A 23,835-nucleotide genomic window follows, 5' to 3' on the forward strand; every position below is an offset into this window, starting at 1 on the left:
AAGTGGAGCACAAATATAAAGTAGCATAAAGGGAAATACGCAAGTACATGTACCTCAAATTGTACTTGAGTACATGTACTTAGTTTCTTTCCTTCCATGTCTAATAACTCGGAGTGATACTTCAGTGTCCTTCACACCGGCTGGTCTGAGAAGGTGAACAGGGTCCAGCTGTCTCCATAAACATCCAGATAGTAACTGATGATGACACGATTATTTATATTAAATCAAATCTGTCAGAATGAATCAAACGTTCTCTCCACTGATCTGAAACAAGATGTGATGGAAGTGAAATCTAGGAACTGTCATGAAAACTTGTTTTCAGCTGTTGTGAGTCCACTTCAGTCGTGTTGTGTTGTTGTTGTGTTGCAGAGTGAAGATGACGACAGCAGGAGCGTCGCTGCTTCTTCTGTCATGGTGAGTTCATGAGGACAAAGACGACCTGGAGACCAGGTGTCCAGAGGATCAGGTCCCATTCACACAGAAACTGGAGACCGTCGGCGTCAGACCTGTTCTCACTGACAGGAAGTGGTGTGGTTGGTTCAGGTGTGGGGGGCGGGGCACCTGGCGTGGACGGACGTCTGTAATGATGTCTGTCTGTCGGCGTCGATACGAGCAACGTCACCACAGTTCACCAAACGGAGCGTTCTGATCTGTGATTCTCAGTAGTTTTTCTCCACCAACACTTCAGAGATGTCATAGCTAGCTTAGCGTTAGCCTGAAGCTAGGTCAGCATTAGCCTGCAGCTAGCTTGGCGGTAGCCTGAAGCTAGTTCAGTATTAGCCTGCAGCTAGCTTAGCGTTAGCCTGAAGCTAGGTCAGCATTAGCCTGCAGCTAGCTTGGCGGTAGCCTGAAGCTAGTTCAATATTAGCCTGCAGCTAGCTTAGCGTAGTATCACTTCCAGACTCTTCCCCTGTGTGATGAAGACGATCAGCTGATTGGTACCAGAGGAAACTCTGACAGCGTCGGACATGTTGGTTTATTTTCTTCGTCAGAGATCCTTTATTGATTTGTTTGTGAAGAGGGTTCACTCTGGACAGATTAGAGGAACGAAGATCTTTTCATCTTTACTGACCCACATGTGACAGTCTGACATCGGTAGAGCTGTTGTCATACAGGAGTACAGAGCCGCTACATGCTCGCTCGCTCACTCATTGTGGAGACACCGACCTGTTCTGTTCACACCTGGACTCAATCACACATCACACACACTTTATATGTTGGAGCTGCCGGGTAAAGTCCGGTTCACACGCACAGCTCCTCTGGAAAAGTTCAGGGGATCTGTGTGTGTGTGTGTGTGAAAGAGACTGTAGTGTGTGTGTGTTTGATGAACAGTCGGCCATCATCGAGCCGTCAGTATCCACACAAGCTGGGTTGAAACCGATCCTCTCCCCGACGCCGTTCCCGTGGCGATATCCCATAATCACGGTCGTCCTGACAGGGCGCAGCGCCGGCTGTTCATTGGCTGTGACGGCCTCCCACTACTGTCTGTGACTAGAACCAGCAGGAGGTCCGGGTGGAGCTGAGCTCAAATACAAAAGTTAGTTTTTACAGAGAAACTACTGATTATTTTCAGTTTTGATGAATCGTCTGTGCGGTGACGTGAACTCTCAGACTTCACGTCTTGTTTTGTCTCAAACAGGTTCAGTTGACTGTAAACAATATAAACAGATTTTACAGAACATACTCTGAATGTAAATGTTGCTCTGAGCTCTGAGACGTTCTGATGAAACGTGATCAGAGATTTAAATCTTTGTTTTTGTAGATATGAATGTAAAAGGCTGTTCAGTGGTCTCAGCTGTGTGAAGCTCCGGCGCTCTGTGAGCCTTCAGCCGAGTGTTTTCCTGCCTCTGGGCTCGGTGTGTGTTGTCAGGCTGAAGGACAGCCTCCCTCTGTGACTGCTCCACACTGTGTAATTAACATGGAGCTATCAGGTAAACAGTGAGGACGGCCCGGCAGGCCTCTGATTAAAGGCCTGGGTGGTGCTTCACAGCACCCTGCTGGCCAATAAACACCACTAATGGCATCAGGACCCCCGCCCTGCTGCACGGCGGCCCCCGCCACGGCTAGAGGACAACGAGGACGCAGCTTTATGTCGGAAAATACCAAAACACGAGTGAGAATATTAAAGGAGTAGTCCACTGAAAATCAGTTTGAGTCTGAGAAGTTAAAGTTTCCTCTTCTCAGTGGACGGAAGCTGAAGACGGATTCATACTCGCCCTCTCTGCTGCTGGATGTTTGACATATTTAGCGATTTATTGTTTGGACTGAATGAAGCACTGACCACAGTTCCCGTCCTCCCAGTCTCTGTTCCACAGGGTGCAGCTGGATCCTCTGGAGAAGGACTGGTTGAGGAGCTCTGCACTGGGCAACATGGCGGCTCAGCGTCAGCTGCTCTCTCAGGAGTCCAGCCTCGTGTTGAAGAAGGTAAAGTTACAGCTCGACATGATGTGACACAAGTTCAACACACGAGGTCCAGCATGTGATCCATATCTGTTAGTAGAGACATTCAGTCCCGCCACATCTTTTCTAGGTCATTTAATTATCTTATTATTAATTACCTGTCTAATAATGATATTATTGGACAACCTGTTCAATAATCATGACTATTCATTTCATTTGTATCATAATTATTGATAATCAGTGAAATAAATGTAACTCAATACATTTCTTCTTCAATAAAAAAAATTCTCTCCATCAGTTTCAAAGTGACTGAAGAAGAAGTTAGAATGAACAGCAGTCTCTGATAATTAGCTAATGTTAGCATGCTAACAAACTAAGCTGCTGGTGTTAGCATGTAGCTGAGTGCCGCAGACTGACCGCAGCTCGTTTGTCTCGTGCCCTCGTCAGGACTTCATCACTGTGAGTTCAACATCAGACTCGTTGATCAGTTTGAATATTTGTGCTTGTAGATTTCATTTAGTTCTGTCATCCTGTCTGCTGTTGTATTTCCTCTTTCATCGTTCTCTTCTGTTGTAATGTTTAACATCTGAATGTGTTTTTGTGGCGTGGAGGAGAAACATGTACAGTCCAGTTTCTTATCTGAACCTTGAGCTTTAAAAAAACCCACAATCAAAAGTAATAAATCCACCTCAGAGAGTCTCATTCACAGCTGATGTGGATTTTTTTGTTGAATATTACAGATATTTAGTAATTTCCTCATTTAATGGCTGCTGTTTGAACAGTCTGATTCCAGCAGTGGAGAAACAAATCTGTTCTTCATCTCATCAGCCAACAGTTGTGTTAGTTGGTCCTCAGCGGTCGGTCGGTCGGTCGCTCTGTCAGAGAGCCGAGCGTCTGAGGAAACAATTGGCTTAAAGAAATGAAACGTTCACCGAGCAGCGAACAGTTTGTAATCTGCTTACTGAGATGAAGGTGGGAGATGGAGGTGGGGGGGTAATGATCCTATTAGTTTGGATAAGACGCTGCTGAGAGTCAGACAGCAGCTGAAGATGAGGAAGATGAGTCAGATAAACATTAAACCCATCAGGACGACAGGAAGATAAACGCTGGCCGGACCTCACGGCACGGAGGAAGTAACTAGAGTACAATCAGGACGATTCAGTGAGAGTACGGTCAGTAAGATGTTTCTGTGTCAGACTGACACCAACGATTCCTTCATCATCATCTCCATGAGTTCTGGTGTGATGACGACGAGCTGAAGTGAAACCTTCACGGTGTTGGTTGGGTCCAAACCTCGACACCGTCACAGACACATTCAGATGATTCAGAGCAGAAAACATCTGTGAAGCTGCAACCAGACGATGATTTACAGCAAAAGTGACTGAAAAACAAGAACAGTTGGTAGTTTAATCTGAAATAAACTCATCTAAATTCATAAAGTAGTGAGTGACTAAATCTGTCAGATTAATGTAGTGGAGTAAAATGTGTGATAAATGGAGTAGAAGAAAATAAAACAGTTAATGTACTTAGTTACATTTCACCACCTCTTTAAACCTGTAAATGTGGATTCATCCGCCGCTGAAAGTAGTCCCACAGTCTCCATGTCCTCCTGTCTGTCTGTCTGTTAGTTTGTCTGTCTGTTTGTTTGTCTGTCTGTTAGTCTGTTTGTTTGAGTAAATGATTGAACCTTTGCAAACATGAAACTATAGATTAGTGTTTGTCAGGATCCAGGAGGTCACGTGGCTCATGAACATATACACACTGCAGGCTCGATATTTTGATTCAGTTAAAAGGTTTGGATGAAGGATTGGTTTGAAGCTTCTTATATCTTTATATCTTTATATGTTTATATCTTTATATGTTTATATATTTATATCTTTATATATTTATATGTTTATATGTTTATATCTTTATATGTTTATATATTTATATGTTTATATGTTTATATATTTATATATTTATATGTTTATATGTTTATATATTTATATGTTTATATGTTTATATGTTTATATATTTATATGTTTATATGTTTATATGTTTATATATGTAACAGCTGAATCCTGTGTCAGAGTGATCGTCACACTGTTTATATGTGAACAGCCTGACAGGGACCTGTAGGACTGTGTTTAAAGTCATACTAATGTAAAGGCCGAACACATCCTGTCATCACGATGTCATCATGATGTCATCACGATGTCATCATGATGTCATCACGATGTCTCTGAACACACAGGCTGCTTCAGTACCAGCAGCACAAAGTGTCTAAACTCCTTCTGTGTTTCTGTTTGGACTCGTTCCTGTGACGACCTCCTGTGACGGGACGCTGCTCCACATGAAGGGAGTGAGTTACCACTGATCATCACCTGCACCTGCACACCTGCACACCTGAATACCTGAATACCTGCACACCTGAATACCTGAATACCTGAATACCTGCACACCTGCACACCTGAATACCTGCACACCTGATTACCTGCACACCTGCACACCTGCACACCTGAATACCTGAATACCTGAATACCTGCACACCTGAATACCTGAATACCTGAATACCTGCACACCTGAATACCTGAATACCTGAATACCTGCACACCTGAATACCTGAATACCTGAATACCTGCACACCTGCACACCTGAATACCTGCACACCTGCACACCTGCACACCTGAATACCTGCACACCTGCACACCTGCACACCTGAATGCCTGCACACCTGCACACCTGAATACCTGCAGACACACTGACTGCTGCCCCAGTTAGCTCAGTGCTCATATCACAGAGCAGGGGGGGGAGGAAGAGGAGGAGGAGAAGGAGGAGGAGGAGGAGGAGGAAGAGGAGGAGGAGAAGGAGGAGGAGGAGGAGGAGGAGGAGAAGGAGGTGGAAGAGGAGGAGGAGAAGGAGGTGGAAGAGGAGGAGGAGAAGGAGGAGGAGGAGGAGGAGGAAGAGGAGGAGGAGAAGGAGGAGGAGGAGGAGGAGGAAGAGGAGGAGGAGAAGGAGGAGGAGGAGGAGGAGGAGGAGAAGGAGGTGGAAGAGGAGGAGGAGAAGGAGGTGGAAGAGGAGGAGGAGAAGGAGTTGCAGGAGGAGGAGGAGGAGGAGGAGGAGGAGGAGGAGAAGGAGGTAGAAGAGGAGGAGGAGAAGGAGTTGCAGGAGGAGGAGGAGGAGGAGGAGGAGGAGCAGCTTATTTTCATCGTCCCTCTTGTTTCCTTCTCCAGGCGTCAGCTGGCGGGTTAATATTAGCAGCATGGGCAGATTACTGCACGGGTGTACCAGGCCCAGGGGCCCGATGGGCCAGAACCTCTGCTTGAAGTGACTGTTATTATTCCTGTTGGAGACACAAGACAGCCACAGCGTGATATGATGTGTAATAATGAAACACAGGCGGAGAGCTGTAGTGAGGACGTGTTTCTGTAGCTAACTGAGGTCAGCTTCACTCCGGTTCCTCTCCGGTTCCTCTCCGGTTCCTCTGTGTTTCCGATCCTTCCAGGTTCTGTTCATCAAGATAATCTTCACAGATGAACTCCACTTTGTGATGTTTGTGTGTGGGACATTTAATGATGGATTTTATCTCCCGCCTGTGGTAACAACACACCTTATTTCACATTTAACTGAAAACACATTCAACAGACTCACTGACTTTGAGACGAGGGGACAGGAAGTGCTAACATGCTAACATGCTAATAGATTTCTGGTTCAGGACGACAGACTACAGCTCTGTCAGCCACACGGAGATGCTGATGGGTAAATGTGTTAAACCTGCAGACCTCAGTGCTTTGAGCCTTTAACTGCTGCAGACTGATGTTGAACAAACAGCTCACGACGCCTCACGTGACACATTTACACATTTGCGAAGGCGACGGACACTTGCTGCCTCGGCAGGAAGCTGCAGTCGAAGCCGCCGTCCTCTCAGAGCTGCAGGATCACCAACAGTGACCCGGCACAAACTGGATACTGCCGACCAACAGTCGGCCCCCGTGCGCCGGGCATCTGTTGGCCCTTTGGTGGCGGTGGAGTGACGGGCAGGAGGAGTTAGCGCTGCTCGTCTGAAGCAGCAGGGAAAGCACATCAAAAAGGCCTAAATTTCTCTCCTTCCGTTTTGATCAAGTGAAGCATGAAAAGGAGTGTAATTCTCTCAAGTGGCGCGAGGGTTAGACCATTGATGTTGTTATTTCTGCATGGGGAGGTCCATGCAGCTAATGGGAGGAGGGGGAGGGGTGGTGTACACAACACTGAGGCAGCGCGTTAGGCGAGGCCATATGGACGGGCCTTTTGCAAAAGCTCTTGAATAGGAAGCTTAGAGTCCCATAATGCCGTGTGAAATTCTGCTTCTGGCAGCAGCGGGGAGTTTTCAAAGCCAGCCTGCAACAGTTCGACCATATGTGCTGGGTTGGAAAAGCGGGTGTAGAATCACAGTCTGACTTCACAATGAATCTGAAGAACATATGTTGGACTGGACGAGACGGATCTCACACATCCTGTCAGCAAATAAAGGAAATCAAAGATCGATTCAGGAGCGCTGCGTGCAGACGTGTGAGCCTCCTGACGGGGCGGGCCGGCTGGATGAGGAGAGCCGGACTTCAGCTCCGTCGACTCGTTTCAGATCCTCACAACACAACTGTGAAATCAGGTCTTCAAGAAAGAGAAGCAGTGAGAGCGAACACGGAGGAGAGGAGGAGGCGAAGGAGAGATCTTCAGGCTGATTGTGTGACGATCAGTCCCTCCCATCTGCTGTGAGCCGGGCAGCTTGGCTTCAGGCCCGCTGTTTGCTCAAATATTAATTACCATGTAATTACAATATCATTACACGTCCCCATTGTCTGGGCTGCTGGGCGGCTGCAATCACACCAGCTCCTAATGAGCATGAATTCTACATCCTGCCGCAGCGTCCGACCGCTTATCATGGACGGACCGTGAGACGACGGGCCCCGGGGCACGAGCACGTGAAGGCGCTGTGCACGTGGAGAGCTCGTGTTGCTGCACTGAAGCGCGGTGACGTCACTTTGTTTTTAAAGAAACTTTCAGTAAAGCTTTCAAACAGCGTGGACACATGTCACTGACAGCTCCTGATAGCAGCTCTGTGTGTGTGTGTGTGTGTGTGTGTGTGTGTGTGTGTGTGTGTCAGACTCAGGTGGAGACACAAACAATCTCACCGAGTGGCGGAAGAGGCCGGCGGGCGAGGCGGGGTTCAGTTAGCACCTTCTAATGAAAAGCGTGGCCTGCCCCCCCCACTGCAGCAGCACGCCAACACTGACACACCGCCAAAATAAAGCTCCATTAAGCTTCCTGTTTGTCCCTCCCTCTCCCCGGCGGCCGTGTCCCGCTCCATGTTCACGCTCTCGGTTGTTGGCTGAATGAGGAACATCGGTGCGGTGGAATTAAACGGGCGGGAAACAGCAGAGAACAACGATCCATTTGTCTGCTCCAGTTTACAGCAGCACCAGGAGCGCTGAGCGAGAGGAGGTCCAAACACACCTGACGGGCTGGACCAGGTGGAGCAGGAGAGAAGTCAGGGCTCATAACAAAGAGGAGGAGATCAGACCTACAGACCAACTCTTAATGTTTTCACTGACCGAGTCTCTGCTGATGTCATCACAGCGTGACAGAGTCAACGATTACACAGATCAATATATTTATCAGTCTTCCACAGCTGGAAGATGTGAACAGATGTTTATTAAGTGGTCAAAAATACAGTTGTTGAAATGCAGCGAGGAGAAGTTGTTAGTTTGTAAAACTGAGAATGTGCGTGGATGATTTCACAGCTCCCTGCTGCGTCGCCTCCTCCACCGTCAGTGTACGAGGCTTCGCTCAGAACCGAGGTGTTGACGGTCAGGGAGGTCCTGATCCGACTGAAAGGCCTCAAAAGATACAACGACTGAGAAAACTGGACACAGATTCAGGTTTCTATGGTCCCAGCGTCCTGAAAGGAGGCGATGTTCACTCTAAAGAGGCAGATTACAGCCGGCTGATGTTTCAGATGTGGACAGAAAACGGTGGAAGGAGTGAAAGGATGAATGTGTGAGGAGACGCCGTCTGAGATCAGAGGACGAGTCAAGAAGACGTGACATCAGTTTAACTGCGACTCACGAGAGACGAGACGCGTCCACCTGCAGCCTCGTTTCTGACGTCACACTCGTATTATTATCAAATCTAAACACGTCACATTGTCCAGCTGATGCTTCACTTCACAGCGTGTTGAAGCTGTTAGGAAGACGTCTATATTTCATATTAATGCTCCATGTTGAGTTTTAATGTCTCTTTTTGCTCTGCTCCTCCTCCTCTGGCCTCTCGGACACATGAAGTTTGTAAGTTTCACTCTGTTTGTAGATCAGAAATCATTTTGCTGTCCCTTGTGTTAGCACAGCCTGTTAGCATTAGCAGCTGTCTCCTTTAATAGAACCAGTCCTGTTGATAACGTGTGCTGACATCGACTCTGTTTCCATCGGCGGAAGTTAAACTCATATTAGTAAGAGAATCTGAACTAATGAGACAAATTGGCCGATACAGCAGCTTCCTGTGACGATGTCCTGCTGATGGTCGGATTATCGGTTCTGAATCAGCTCATAGAAAACATTTAATTCTGCTCTAACAATTCAAAAAGACCCGGACAGACTTTTAGCAGAGTTTCAAATGAAGAGACAAAAGTTAGTAAAGTTCAGACTTCACTTTTGTTTTGTCTGAACTTTGTGTGTGTGCCTCATCACCAGGCTGTGCTCGTGCTCTGGTTGGTTCAGGCTGAGACGTCCTGGTTTGACTTCATTGTTCAGCTCTGGAGGTCGGAGCTCAGCTCACACTCTGGATTTAAAACGCTGATGACGAGCTGTCAGTGTTGAAGAGTCCTGATCTGAACTCTGACCTGAGTGTTTGTTGTTGCACCTGAACGGACACCAGGAGACGTTTCCTGTGACCTGTGGAAACAGCTCGGTGTGAACGAGCTCATCGTCCTCCACACTCACAGTTATAACACAGACTGATCAGAGCTCGTTAACAGACCGCGCTTTGACTCCACACGGTGCAGATGGGAGCGCTGTCCCCGATGAGCTGTTCAGCAGAGGACGAACTCCCATTGGCTCATTGAAGCTCCTGTTATACAGAGAGAGTGTGTGTGTGTGTGTGTGTGTGTGTGTGTGTGTGTGAGTGTGTGTGTGAGAGAGTGTGTGTGTGTGTTAGTGTGTGAGTGTGTGAGTGTGAGTGAGTGTGAGTGTGTGTGTGTGAGTGTGAGTGTGTGTGTGAGTGTGAGTGTGTGTGTGTGTGTGTGTGTGTGTGTGTGAGTGTGAGTGAGTGTGTGTGAGTGTGTGTGTATGAAGGTATATCAATGTCAAAACAACCAGAGAGATGCGCAGCAACGGGTGTGTGCACGCATGAGAATTTTGTTATGCGTGCGTGCGTGCGTGCGTTGTTACGTGCAGACTGTATTTCACGCGTAACAAGAAGCTGCGTGCGCACGTCTGTCTGTCACTGTTTGACAAATGTTGTCACGCGTTCACACACGCGTGCGGTCGCAGTTTCTGATGTGCGACCGGAAGTTGATCTGCACCGTGCGCAACACACCGCGTACGTGAACGCCTCGCGTAGTTGTTCTGTGTTCCACGTTCATCCAGTAGATGGAGCCATCGATCCAATGCGAGATACAGACACACAGACTTTTACATGACATGATTCATTTGTTCCATGAAGACAGAGAAAGAGTTCTGTTGCTGTTTCTTTTACTTTGTTTCTCACATAAGACACAAAATCAATGACAAACATTTGTAAGTTAACCACGCCCCCCGCAGGTGATCAGTTCATTGAGAACTGCTGGGACCGCTGGAGAGGTGCGTTAGGTTTGTGCACCTGAACAGCTGCAACACACTCCCAGGACTTTTGTTGGGAGGGGCGGGGGAAGCACGCACTTTTATCAATGATCCACCGTCCTGGTCCCACCGAGGACTCGAGCAGCAGCGTTTTTTATACATACATATATATATAACAAAAAAAACACTTCTCCTCCTTCTCATTCTTCTTTTATAATTCTGGCAGCAGTGTCTGGCTCACTGCTGCCTCCCCTGGTTGACGACACTTCAATAAAATGAAAAGGCCAACTACGCGAGGCGTTCACGTACGCGGTGTGTTGCGCACGGTGCAGATCAACTTCCGGTCGCACATCAGAAACTGCGACCGCACGCGTGTGTGAACGCGTGACAACATTTGTCAAACAGTGACAGACAGACGTGCGCACGCTGCTTCATACACACGCAGCATCTTGTTACGCGTGACATAGTTTGCGCACGTCATTTCCGCCTACATGTGAGCGTGTGACAAAAATGTTCAATTATCTTCATGCGAGCGTTAATGCGTGCGTTCGCATAAAAACGCATGAATGTTACACGTAGTCACTACGCGTCGTGTGATTACCGGCGTGCAGCAGTCATACGCGTGAACGTGCGTGTGAACGGGGGACCATTATAAGTCAATGGGGAAACTACATTACATGTCAGGCGCTGCACAGGCGTCAAAGCACGTGCGTGTGACACGTTCAGTTGATAGGTGCGCACGCATTATGACACGATTCTACCGCCATAGTGTGTGTGTGTGTGTGAGTGTGTGTGTGTGAGTGTGAGTGAGTGAGTGTGTGTGTGTGTGTGTGTGTGTGTATGGCGGTAGAATCGTGTCATAATGCGTGCGCACGTATCAACTGAACGTGTCACACGCACGTTCACGCGTATGACTGCTGCACGCCGGTAATCACACGACGCGTAGTGACTACGTGTAGCATTCATGCGTTTTTATGCGAACGCACGCACGCATGAAGATAATTGAACATTTTTGTCACACGCTCACATGTAGGTGGAAATGACGTGCGCAAACTATGTCACGCGTATCAAGATGCTGCGTGCGTACGAAGCAGCGTGCGCACGTCTGTCTGTCACTGTTTGACAAATGTTGTCACGCGTTCACACACGCATGCGGTCGCAGTTTCTGATGTGCGACCGGAAGTTGATCTGCACCGTGCGCAACACACCGCGTACGTGAACGCCTCGCGTGGTTGTTCTGTGTTCCATGTTCATCCAGTAGATGGAGCCATCGATCCAATACGAGATACAGACATACAGACTTTTACATGACATGATTCATTTGTTCCATGAAGACAGAGAAAGAGTTCTGTTGCTGTTTCTTTACTTTGTTTCTCACATAAGACACAAAATCAATGACAAACATTTGTAAGTTAACCACGCCCCCCGCAGGTGATCAGTTCATTGAGAACTGCTGGGACCGCTGGAGAGGTGCGTTAGGTTTGTGCACCTGAACAGCTGCAACACACTCCCAGGACTTTTGTTGGGAGGGGCGGGGGAAGCACGCACTTTTATCAATGATCCACCGTCCTGGTCCCACCGAGGACTCGAGCAGCAGCGTTTTTTATACATACATACATATATATATATATATATATATATATATATATATATATATATATATATATATATATAACAAAAAAAACACTTCTCCTCCTTCTCATTCTTCTTTTATAATTCTGGCAGCAGTGTCTGGCTCACTGCTGCCTCCCCTGGTTGACGACACTTCAATAAAATGAAAAGGCCGACTACGCGAGGCGTTCACGTACGCGGTGTGTTGCGCACGGTGCAGATCAACTTCTGGTCGCACATCAGAAACTGCGACCGCACGCGTGTGTGAACGCGTGACAACATTTGTCAAACAGTGACAGACAGACGTGCGCACGCTGCTTCATACACACGCAGCATCTTGTTACGCGTGACATAGTTTGCGCACGTCATTTCCGCCTACATGTGAGCGTGTGACAAAAATGTTCAATTATCTTCATGCGAGCGTTAATGCGTGCGTTCGCATAAAAACGCATGAATGTTACACGTAGTCACTACGCGTAGTGTGATTACCGGCGTGCAGCAGTCATACGCGTGAACGTGCGTGTGAACGGGGGACCATTATAAGTCAATGAGGAAACTACATTACACGTCAGGCGCTGCTCGCTGCACAGGCGTCAAAGCACGTGCGTGTGACACGTTCAGTTGATAGGTGCGCACGCATTATGACATTACGATTCTACCGCCATAGTGTGTGTGTGTGAGTGTGTGTGAGTGTGTGTGTGTGTGTGTGTGTGTGTGTGTGTGTGTGTGTGAGTGATGTTTGAACATCTGGATCGTGCACAGCAGCAGCTGAAGGTCTGATTCTCCTGACAGACGTTTGATTTGAGCAGAGCTGAAAGGATCCGATATCACATCGTTTGATCAGTGATCAGCTGATCAATGATCAGCTGATCACTGATCATAAGAATCAATCACAAATCAAACTTCAACCACAAAATAAGTTTCCATCTTCAGACTGTCGGCTGCAACAAGTGTCTCTGTTTCCTGCAAGTTCGATTAGATGTTAAATGTAAAAGTTACATTTGGATGAATTAACTGCTCTGGTGTGTGTGTGTGTGTGTGTGTGTGTGTGTGTGTGTGTGTGTGTGTGTGCGTGTGCGTGTGTTTGTGTGTGTGTGTGTTCAGACAGCTCTTCACTGGGCAGCTAAGCAGGGCCGTCAGGAGGCCGTGGACATGATGCTTCGCTCCGGAGCCGACGTCAACGTCAGATCGGTGAGCTGTGTGTGTGTGTGTGTGTGTGTGTGTGTGTGTGATCAGACTGTCACACACCTTAACAAATTCATGATAATGATATTATATCAATATGTATAGAACCAATGCTAACAGTCAGATCTATGTTTAACTTTGTTTTGTCTCTTTTTAAATAAGTAACTAAAGTAACTTCTGAGCCAACATGTAGCTGGTGTGACTGTCGGGTCGGGTCGGGTCGGGTCGTTGTGTAGAAGTGATGATCACTCTGATCAGAGTGAGTGTTTCACTCTGCAGCTCCTCTGGAAGTTACAGAAGACTTAAAGACACTTGTAGCTGAATCAGTAAATGAACTGTACATTACATAAATACATAAGAGCCACTTTACATCATTGTGACAAACACAGCAGTGAACAGAACCGTCGGTCCTGTTAGAACTCAGAACACGACGTGTCTTTAAATCACCTTTACTCATATAAAGCCCAACAACAGGAAACACCGGTGCTGTCATTAACCCGAGGTGATGTACAGCGGACCCCCGAGGCCGTTCTCCTCCAGTCACACACACACACACAACAACACACACAACACACACACACACACAACACAACACACACACACACACACACACACAACACAACGCACACAACACACACACACACACACACAACACAACGCACACAACACACACAACACACACACACACACACACAACAACACACACAACACACACACACACAACACAACACACACAACGCACACAACACACACAACACACACACACACAACACAACGCACACAACACACACACACACACACACACAACACACACAACGCACACAACACACACAACACACACACACACACACACACACAACACACATACACACACACAACAACACACACAACACACACACACACAACACAACACACACAACGCACACACAACACACACACACACACACACACACAACACACACAACACAACACACACAACGCACACAACACACACACACACACACACACACAACACACACAACACAACACACACAACGCACACAACACACACACAACGCACACAACACACACACAACACACACACACACACACGTGGGCTGAACTGTTCACTGTTCATTGCTGTCAGACGAAGTGCCTTCAGTGGCCACAGTCACCGAAATGGATGAAGTCTCTTCTCGTTCACACCTGTAAAACACTTTAACAGCACATTTTCAAATGCTAACACACTTTGTTCAAAACAGTTAAAAACACACTCAGAACAGAATGAGAGGGGAAAACACGGGGAGTTTCTGCTGCAGCCACATTGAAATCTATTGAAAATTATATCAAAATATTGACAATAAAAATAAATAAAGCGAAGATGCAAACAGCTGATGGTAGTTTTCAGCTGAAGACTGATTCAGGTGATCTGCGTTGGCCTCATCAGACAGCAGATACAGAAGGAGGCTCCTGATGCTTCTTCCTGTGTGAGTGTGGATCACAGAGCAGCGGTGAAGCTGCAGAGAGAGAGAGCAGCCGGGAGAGGAGGGAGTTCAGTTTCATCTCTACTGTAATTTGTATTCTGGCCCTGGAATCTGAGATTCTGCATCATTCTGTTGACGTAATCTTTATCTTCTGTGTGGCCCTGAAGTCCTGATGCAAAAGCACAAATGTTCTGAATAAATCTCTGCATTCCTGATTCAGTGTTGGTGCAATATATTACAGCATATGCAATAATTCAGAACCATTAAAGTGCAAAAGATCCTATAAAAATACTGATTTACCTGACAAAGATCATTCAGACTTGAAATATAAGATGTATTTGATGTAATGTTCTTTGTTGTTAGTATTGTGTCGTTCCGTTTGTTAAGAGTGATTGTGTGTTTCCAAACTGAGACAATGTGCTGGTGTTTTGTTGAATGAGCTTCTCTTGAGACGAGTATGAAGTGTTTTGTTGGTGAGACACTTTTGGGCCTGAGATTAACTGTTGAGCTGAGCTGCAGGATGGAAATGCAGACTGTGTTAAGAGTTTTGAACATGTCGCTTCAGTTTCGACCAGTGCTCCTTAGCAATCGAAAAAAACTGTACGGGGAAAAATACCGAGGACATGACCTCGTGTCCTCAATGGTGGCTACGGCCCTGCTCACACAGCTGCTAACAGACGATACATATATATGATCAATAGATACATATATATATATAATCAATAGATACATATATATAATCAATAGATACTAGGGCATTAACAGAAAAGCCGATTTGTCAATGAGTCGACGTCAGTGGTGCAAGTCGACGGCCCCTGAGTGGTCGACAAGTCGTGTTTTTTTTGGTTTTTTGGGCAGTGAACGGTGACAGCGAATCTGTCTTCAAAATAAGAGCTTTACATTGCATCCCATTGGATTTTAGAGCTGGGTTCTTAGCGGGGGGCTTTAATTTGAAAGTAGCGACCGTTCGTAGCTTGCCGCTACACAACAAGCTACAGAGACCGAGGAGACGCGAGCACCTCCCGGATCTGACGTCCGCGGATGAAGTGATGGACTGATCGCTGTGATCAGCTGTTTCCTGGTTTTAAAACTCTCCGGCTGTGGACCAGACACACGTCCCATGTATGGAGGTGTTCCTCCGCTGTGTCAGTGTGATGACGTCATCAAACGACGTGTCGACTCGACTTCGACTTTATTGACGGATAAGTCGACAGGAAAAAATCTGAAGTCACTAATGTTCTATACATATCAATAGATGACATAACATGTATGGTTATAATAGTTTTGGCTGTGATGATGGTGAAGGTGAATCAGTGTTTTGTTTATTTCTTTTTCTGCTTTCAGTGAAAATATGTTGTTTGACACACACACACACACACACACACACAGTGCAGTGGACTGATTGGACGGGGACAGTGTTGATTGGACGGGGACAGTGTTGTGAGGACTTAATGTCTCCAGACAGCCGTGTTGGTCCTGAGAATTGAATGAGCGTCGTCCTCTGAGAGTTAATCTTTGTCCTCCGGCTGCTGCTGATGTGCTCACAGCAGATAATGTTTAAGCCCCGGCAGAGCAAAGCAAAGCAGACAAGTCACTTATTGGCTCCATAATTACATAATTAACTTCTTGTCTCTAATCGTTAAGGAGGTAATGGCTCTGATAAAAAGACCCTCAGCTCCAGCAGCCAGCAAATCAAAAATCAATAATCCATAGAGCGGCTTTCAGAGGAGAGAAGCAGCTCAGGATTCAGTCAGCGCTTCTCTCCGCCTCAGGTCTGCAGAGTTTTAAACACTCACCTGAATAAAAAACACATTTAAAACGTTTCCAAGCTGCTTTACCTGCAGAGGTCTGTCCCAGCGACACCTGACTGTCAGAAACATGAACGTGTTTCACTGCAGAACCCTCGAGTGGACCAACAACTGACTTCAGTCAGGACTCAGAAGGTTCTGACAGTTTTAACTTCAACATCGATCCCTTGTTCTGATGTTTGAACATGATGCTTCCCTGAAACTGGACTCGCAGCAGATTTGTGTGACTTTGAGTCCACAAACACTGGATCCTACATTTCCCATAATGCAGTTGTATCGTGTTGTAGTAAAGCCTCCCTGCCTGGTAAACAGAGCCCGTCCTCACCGTACATTTGGTCTGTGCGAGCAGCTTATTACGACCTGTACTTAGGTTTGCTGTCAGGCAGCGTAGTGTAAAGATGGACCGGTCCTCACGGATCAGGTGGATGGATCAGAGTAACATCCTCATGAATAAATGAGTTAACGGGTCGATGTCAGTGACTCCAGAACTGACCGTGGCAGCGATCCAGTGACACCTGACCTCCATCGTACAGGCACAGCCTGCTGAGCGTCAGGAAAACATCTTGATGGGTTAAAAACCGTTGTTAAATGTTTCTTCTGTAACTTCGTCCCGTCCTCAGCACCGCTCGTTCCTGCGTCCATCACCCGACCGCCTCCTTCTGCTGCTGTAATAACTACATCAGCCACCAGAGGTCGCTGCCTCACCACACACATAAATATGTATAATAATAATAATAATAAGCTGCTTTTACGCTCGACCTGTATTGTGTTTTTTCTGATGAGGACGGGCCGGATCAATCGCTGGACCGTCACCTGGAGGCTGCTGATCGAGTCTGAAAGTCACTTATTGATTTCAGTTTATCATTTACACAAGTAACGGCACATAAGCAAACTAACTTCAGGTCCCTGACGACGTTCCTCAACCTAAACTGAGACCTTTTTACAAACTCAGTCGTTTTAATCAACCAAACTGAGACTGTTGGATGTACAGCAGCAGCAGTACGACTCTCACAGTCACACGTTGTTTATATGATTATAATGTCAGGATTTTGTTGCACATTCAATTATTTATGATTTATTCTCAGTAGATTTAAAGAACCAGCTGATAAAGACACAGAATATATATGTGACCCTGTTGTACTGAACCTTGTTTTATTGTTTCCAGATGTTGAACACTGAATATCTGTCCTGTCTTTTTCCTCCCTCTTCACCCTCCTCTCTGATCGTCCGTCTCCACAACAGCATGTAAGTGAGTTTCTGAACCTTTATAGCTCCACAAGCGTCCACAAAGACGAGCTGTCGTACCAAACTCCCTTTAGATGTCACGCTATTTAAGTAAATAGAGCTCTGACAGATGTGTGCTGCAGTCAGATTTCCTCCGGCGCTGGTGTGAAATGAGTTTGCTGCTGTGTTTGATCTTCACTCTGTTTCTTTGACCTCTCTCCTGCCGGCTCGCTCGCTCTCATCTCGTGTCTCTCTGAAGGGGGTAAGTCGTCTTTAATGCACCTTTAAAATGTTCACAACAGCTCGTCAGATACAAATGTGGTTAAACGGGAGTCGTCACACACCAGCCACGAGCTTCAGGAGGTTTTAGAGAGAATCAGAGGAAAACGTCTTCCAGCAAGAACACAAATCACATTTCTCACCCTGATGGAGGTCGATTCACTTCCACTTCACTTCAGCTGTGAATCCTCACTGTGGTGTGAAACGTACAGCGGCTGCAGGCTTCGTTCTGATCCACATGAATACATATTAGAGGATTCTTACAGATTCAGAAGTGACATGTTTGTTTTTCCTTCAAATCCTGATTAAATCCTTCATTTCCTGAATGAAGTTGTGTATCAGTGAAGCCTGACGCATTGAAGCTCATTCATTCAGGTCAGTTCACTTTGTTCTGATTAAATCTGACCATCACCTACAGAGGTGGAAGAAATGAAGTACAAATACGCAGTTACTGTCCTTCAGTACATGTTTCAGGTATCTGTCCTGTACCTGAGTATCTCTGTGACTTTCCCTCTCTACATCTGAACACTTTTTACTCTGATACTCTGAGTACATGTCAGAGCCTGTACTCCATTACTTTTACTGGAGTAAAGAAGCTGAAAACACTGAACTGAACTGAACTGATCCTTTAGATCTTTGGTCCAGTCTGAAATCCGTCCGCAGCTGTTGGATTGTGATGAAAGTTGATTGGTTCTGTTCTGATACTGAGCTCAGGATCATCTCTCAGCTCACGTGCACATAACGAGCTGTTTGCATATGAAGAAATGGTTCTGATTTCATCATAGTTGTGGATGATTTCTGTGCTCTGAGCTGACGGATCTGCTCTGAACACAGTAAGATGTCTCACCTTCATCTTCCCTCAGCGTCAGGACCTCCTGCTGAACTGGCCTTTCCCTCTGATATGAAGCTCAAAGTGCATCTGAACACATAAAAGCAGCTCAACCTTTCAGCAAAATGTCAGATACTGTTGACGGTCTTCATGTCACCTGCACAGGGAAGTCCTGCCACGTCTGACGCGTTCACAGACTCCAGAAGTCGTCATCATGAAGCTTGTGTGAGTGATTCATCAGCGTTTAGGAGTTTACCTGCGATTAGTCCAACAACATAAAGCCTCATTTACAGGAGAAAAGACAGGAAGAGTCCTCTGATCACATCAGTCTGTCGTCCCGTCGTCTCCTATAGACGGACCTGTATGTCTCACAGAGCTGTGGTGTCTCAGTCTGATGACACTGACAGGACGAGCTGCGTCTTTCTGTTGTGCACATCAAGCAGCCTCCAGGGCCCATTTAGAGCCAACATGGTGACGAGAGCGTAAAGTACAGAGCTGTTCTCTTAATCGACACCGACTTCAAACCCTCTGCTGTCTCTTCACTATCGTCTCACTGTGGACTGACAGGCTGAGCGTTTGTTCGTCTCCCACACTGACAGCGGCTCAGGATGACGGGCGGCTGCTCCGCTGGGACTCGCCGGTGGGTTAATGTGTACAAACGACGGCCGCCGCAGATTCTCATCCAGCTTCACATCCAGCTTCACACGTCGACAGCAGAGAGGAGACGATGAGCTTCTGTCAGAGCGCTGCAACGAGAGCCGACAGGCTGATGGACACGGAGACGGATTCCTCCAGACAAACATGGAAACCAAAGACGCTCAAGCTCCTGTTATTGTGGCTGACAGCCTCCATCTTTAGAGCCTGAACACACCACGGTCCTACAGTCAAACAGCCACCCTGTCATGTAATCATGTTACTGTAATGTAATCCTGTTACTGTAATCATGTTGCTGTAATCATGTTACTGTAATGTAATCCTGTTACTGTAATCCTGTTACTGTAATCATGTTACTGTAATCATGTTACTGTAATGTAATCATGTTACTGTAATCATGTTACTGTAATGTAACCATGACTAATGTAATCATGTAATGAGATTACTGTAATGTTATAATAATAATAATGAATCTGAAATCTGCAAAGTAACTAGTAACTATAGTTATTAAATACGTTTCACTCTGAGATGTAGTGAGTAACTGTAGGAGTATAAAGTACCCTACAATGGAAACACTAAAGTACAAATACCTCAACATTTTGTATAAGTGTACTTGTACATGTTGTTGTGTACTTGTACGCTGCTCTTTTATCTTTAGAACGTTAAACATGAATTCATCAGATCAGCTTTAAATGTGTTTCTGTTTCAGTCTGTGAGCTGAAGTCAAAAATAAAGAAGCAGAAGATGGATCATTAATTTAATCATAATCCTCATACTGTGTGTGTGTGTGTGTGTGTGTGTGTGTGTGTGTGTGTGTTCACAGGGTTACACAGCGCTCCACCTCGCCTCCATTCACGGCCACCAGCCCGTCGTCCATGCCCTCATCAACACCTACAGTAAGTCAGTCCACCTTAACTCTGTTCTAACCAATCAGATTCATGAAGAGCTGACGACACATCACGTCACACGCAGGTTGCATCACCGGTACACAACTGCTGCACACACACAGAAAAACTAACTATACAACATGTCCTGAGAATATTAAACTCATTAAATCATCAACATTTACAACATTTGAATGAAAATGTAATTGAATTAACATGACACTGATTATACATATGAACATTTATACAAACAGTGTTTCAGTACAGAGACCGAAAACATCAATACACAAACTAGTAGTTCAGTTCTTCTCACCTGTGACACTCGTGGATCTGCCCTCTCATGATTGGCTGAAACACGTGACAGACGATGTGTGAGCCCGTCAGACAGAATCTAAAACATCAGTTCTGGATTAAATCTTCAGATAAATATTGATGTAAAATATATTTCAACATTTAAAAGACTTTTTTCAAAAATGATTATTTTTCCTCAAAATTTGCATGTGGGTCTAATTATCATCTCATGAACTGAAGTGGGTCAGAACCACGTGTTTATGTCGGCTCAGTTCTGTGAGGAGACTCATATTTAAAATTGATATTCACACGTTCAGGATTGTTCTGCTCCAGAGACTCTGAGAGGAGCAGGGAGGAGAGCAGTGATGCAAATCACTGCTGCCAGACAATAGACCGGCCCGGACGCCAGGACTGACAAGTCCAAACACACACACACACCACCACACACACACACACCATAACACACACACAGACACACACACACACACACACACCATAACACACACACAGACACACACACACACACACGGAGCTGATCTGAGTGGCCAATCAGAACACAGATACACTGTCCCATTGACTCTCCCCAGAGAGCACGATACAACACCTGATGGAGGAAAATCAATAGAAATGTTCATCTGACAACGCAAAATATCTTTTTACCTGTAGCCCTGCTGTTCTTCAGTACGTAGTCTGGCCCTGCTGTTCTTCAGTACGTAGTCTGGCCCTGCTGTTCTTCAGTACGTAGTCTGGCCCTGCTGCTGTTCTTCAGTACGTAGTCTGGCCCTGCTGTTCTTCAGTACATAGACTGGCCCTGCTGTTCTTCAGTACATAGTCTGGCCCTGCTGTTCTTCAGTACGTAGTCTGGCCCTGCTGTTCTTCAGTACGTAGTCTGTCCCTGCTGTTCTTCAGTACGTAGTCTGGCCCTGCTGTTCTTCAGTACGTAGTCTGGCCCTGCTGTTCTTCAGTACGTAGTCTGTCCCTGCTGTTCTTCAGTACATAGTCTGGCCCTGCTGTTCTTCAGTACATAGTCTGGCCCTGCTGCTCTTCAGTACGTCGTCGTAGCCCTGTTGCTGTTCTTCAGTACATAGTCTGGCCCTGCTGTTCTTCAGTACGTAGTCTGGCCCTGCTGTTCTTCAGTACGTAGTCTGGCCCTGCTGCTGTTCTTCAGTACGTAGTCTGGCCCTGCTGCTCTTCAGTACGTAGTCTGGCCCTGCTGTTCTTCAGTACGTAGTCTGGCCCTGCTGTTCTTCAGTACGTAGTCTGGCCCTGCTGTTCTTCAGTACGTAGTCTGGCCCTGCTGCTCTTCAGTACGTAGTCTGGCCCTGCTGTTCTTCAGTACGTAGTCTGGCCCTGCTGTTCTTCAGTACGTAGTCTGGCCCTGCTGTTCTTCAGTACGTAGTCTGGCCCTGCTGTTCTTCAGTACATAGTCTGGCCCTGCTGTTCTTCAGTACGTAGTCTGTCCCTGCTGTTCTTCAGTACATAGTCTGGCCCTGCTGTTCTTCAGTACATAGTCTGGCCCTGCTGCTCTTCAGTACGTCGTCGTAGCCCTGTTGCTGTTCTTCAGTACATAGTCTGGCCCTGCTGTTCTTCAGTACGTAGTCTGGCCCTGCTGTTCTTCAGTACGTAGTCTGGCCCTGCTGCTGTTCTTCAGTACATAGTCTGGCCCTGCTGTTCTTCAGTACGTAGTCTGGCCCTGCTGCTGTTCTTCAGTACGTAGTCTGGCCCTGCTGTTCTTCAGTACGTAGTCTGGCCCTGCTGTTCTTCAGTACGTAGTCTGTCCCTGCTGTTCTTCAGTACATAGACTGGCCCTGCTGTCCTTCAGTACATAGACTGGCCCTGCTGTTCTTCAGTACGTAGTCTGTCCCTGCTGTTCTTCAGTACATAGACTGGCCCTGCTGTTCTTCAGTACGTAGTCTGGCCCTGCTGTTCTTCAGTACGTAGTCTGGCCCTGCTGCTGTTCTTCAGTACGTAGTCTGGCCCTGCTGTTCTTCAGTACGTAGTCTGGCCCTGCTGTTCTTCAGTACGTAGTCTGGCCCTGCTGCTGTTCTTCAGTACGTAGTCTGGCCCTGCTGTTCTTCAGTACGTAGTCTGGCCCTGCTCTGAACACTGTGATCAGATGTAAACAGTGAGAAGCACAAACACAACAGAGGCCTGGACTCGTTTAATGACGTGATGAGTTTTACTTTAGTTTCTCACATGATGTGTATCTGATTTAAATACGTATCATCATTTCATTAAAAAGTGTGATGATCGTCTTGTTCTGAAGCTTTTGGACCTCCGACCCCTGAAGTCTCTGTAACGTCCTCGTTTTTTGTCTCTCGTCAACATCAGATGCTAAAACCAACATCAGAGATTATCACGGGAGGACGGCTGTTCACTACTGGAGCGGGTGCACCGACGTCTTCAACAAACCGGACTGTCAGTCAGGTGAGCAGCACGTTTCTAAATGTAGAGAATCTGATTTTAGGAAGAGCGTCGGTTGGTTGGTTGGTTGACTGATTGCAGCATGTGTTTTCAGGTGGGAGGTGCTATCGAGGCCGACCGATGCAGCGTTACGCTCTTCCATCTTTACTGCTGACTCGCTCTCGCAGTCAGGGGCAGCTCAACCTGGAGTTTAAGACGGTGCCTCCGTCCTCCTCTCATGACGTGTTGGACCTCCACCTGTGACTCCTGCTGGACGAACCTGCCACGATGGCACCAACACAGTCGTAGCTCGTGATTATCAAGTGGTTCTTTGGGCTCCAGCAACACCAACATCAGCACACAGAGCTGAGCTTCTGTTCACAGAGGAGCTCAATGATCCGGGAAATAGTTGATAAAACAACCAATCAGCTGCTGAGATCAGTGCAGCTGTTATAATTCACTTTTTCATTTCAATTACAGAGAATTCATATAAATCATCTCCAGAGAAACTGTGTTTTGGCTGGTTGTTTATTATAAAGCAGGTATTTAATGTCGACGCGTTCCTCATGTTGTGACTTGACACTGAGTTTTAATAAAAGCTGGTGGTCGTCTCCGTTAAAGACGAGCTGTGAATGTTGGACACAGTGAAACGTTTCAGCGTCCCGCTCTCTTTCACACTCTCATAAATGTCTTCATTAGCTTCCACTCCATTGGCTGGCTCAGAGCATAAAGCTCATTATCTGTCTTAATAAGGCACAGCAGCACCATTTGTGTAAATGATAAGCAGGAAATGAGCAGATTGGTTGGAGGACACATTTAACACTAATAACAAGCGCTCACTCCAGTTAATGTGGAAATTAGCAAAGCAGCGCGGCCATCAGAGGCTGAGCTGTCGTCCATGTGTGACTAAAGGCCATTGAGCCGACACAACGCTGAACATACAGAACACGCAGCACAGCGGAAGTCCAAACACATCATCTGTACCAACAGAACATTTCAGTCAACACACTGATGTGA

The 23,835-nt window shown here is 46.5% G+C and overlaps 1 protein-coding gene across 1 annotated transcript; it reads left to right on the top strand.

The window, feature by feature from the left end:
• The first annotated feature begins 2,353 nt into the window (after window positions 1-2,353).
• On the top strand, window positions 2,354-23,372 carry LOC311263326 (ankyrin repeat domain-containing protein SOWAHD). Its single transcript, XM_084363298.1, has 5 exons — window positions 2,354-2,424; window positions 12,903-12,989; window positions 20,064-20,136; window positions 22,747-22,842; window positions 22,934-23,372. Exons 1-5 carry the CDS (start codon window positions 2,371-2,373, stop codon window positions 23,080-23,082), a joined length of 459 nt encoding a protein of 152 aa, XP_084219424.1. The 5' UTR covers window positions 2,354-2,370; the 3' UTR covers window positions 23,083-23,372.
• The last annotated feature ends 463 nt before the right edge of the window (window positions 23,373-23,835 follow it).

This window comes from Pagrus pagrus, assembly GCF_965226575.1.
Source record: "Pagrus pagrus genome assembly, chromosome: 10".
Taxonomy (NCBI): Eukaryota; Metazoa; Chordata; class Actinopteri; order Spariformes; family Sparidae; genus Pagrus; species Pagrus pagrus.

Excerpts from the sequence above, each read along its gene's own strand:
- LOC311263326 (XM_084363298.1), top strand. The coding sequence starts at position 2,371 with ATGGCGGCTCAGCGTCAGCTGCTCTCTCAGGAGTCCAGCCTCGTGTTG. Across the intron at positions 12,990-20,063 it reads CCGACGTCAACGTCAGATCG|GGTTACACAGCGCTCCACCT; the intron begins GTGAGCTGTGTG and ends GTGTGTTCACAG. Across the intron at positions 22,843-22,933 it reads CAAACCGGACTGTCAGTCAG|GTGGGAGGTGCTATCGAGGC; the intron begins GTGAGCAGCACG and ends ATGTGTTTTCAG.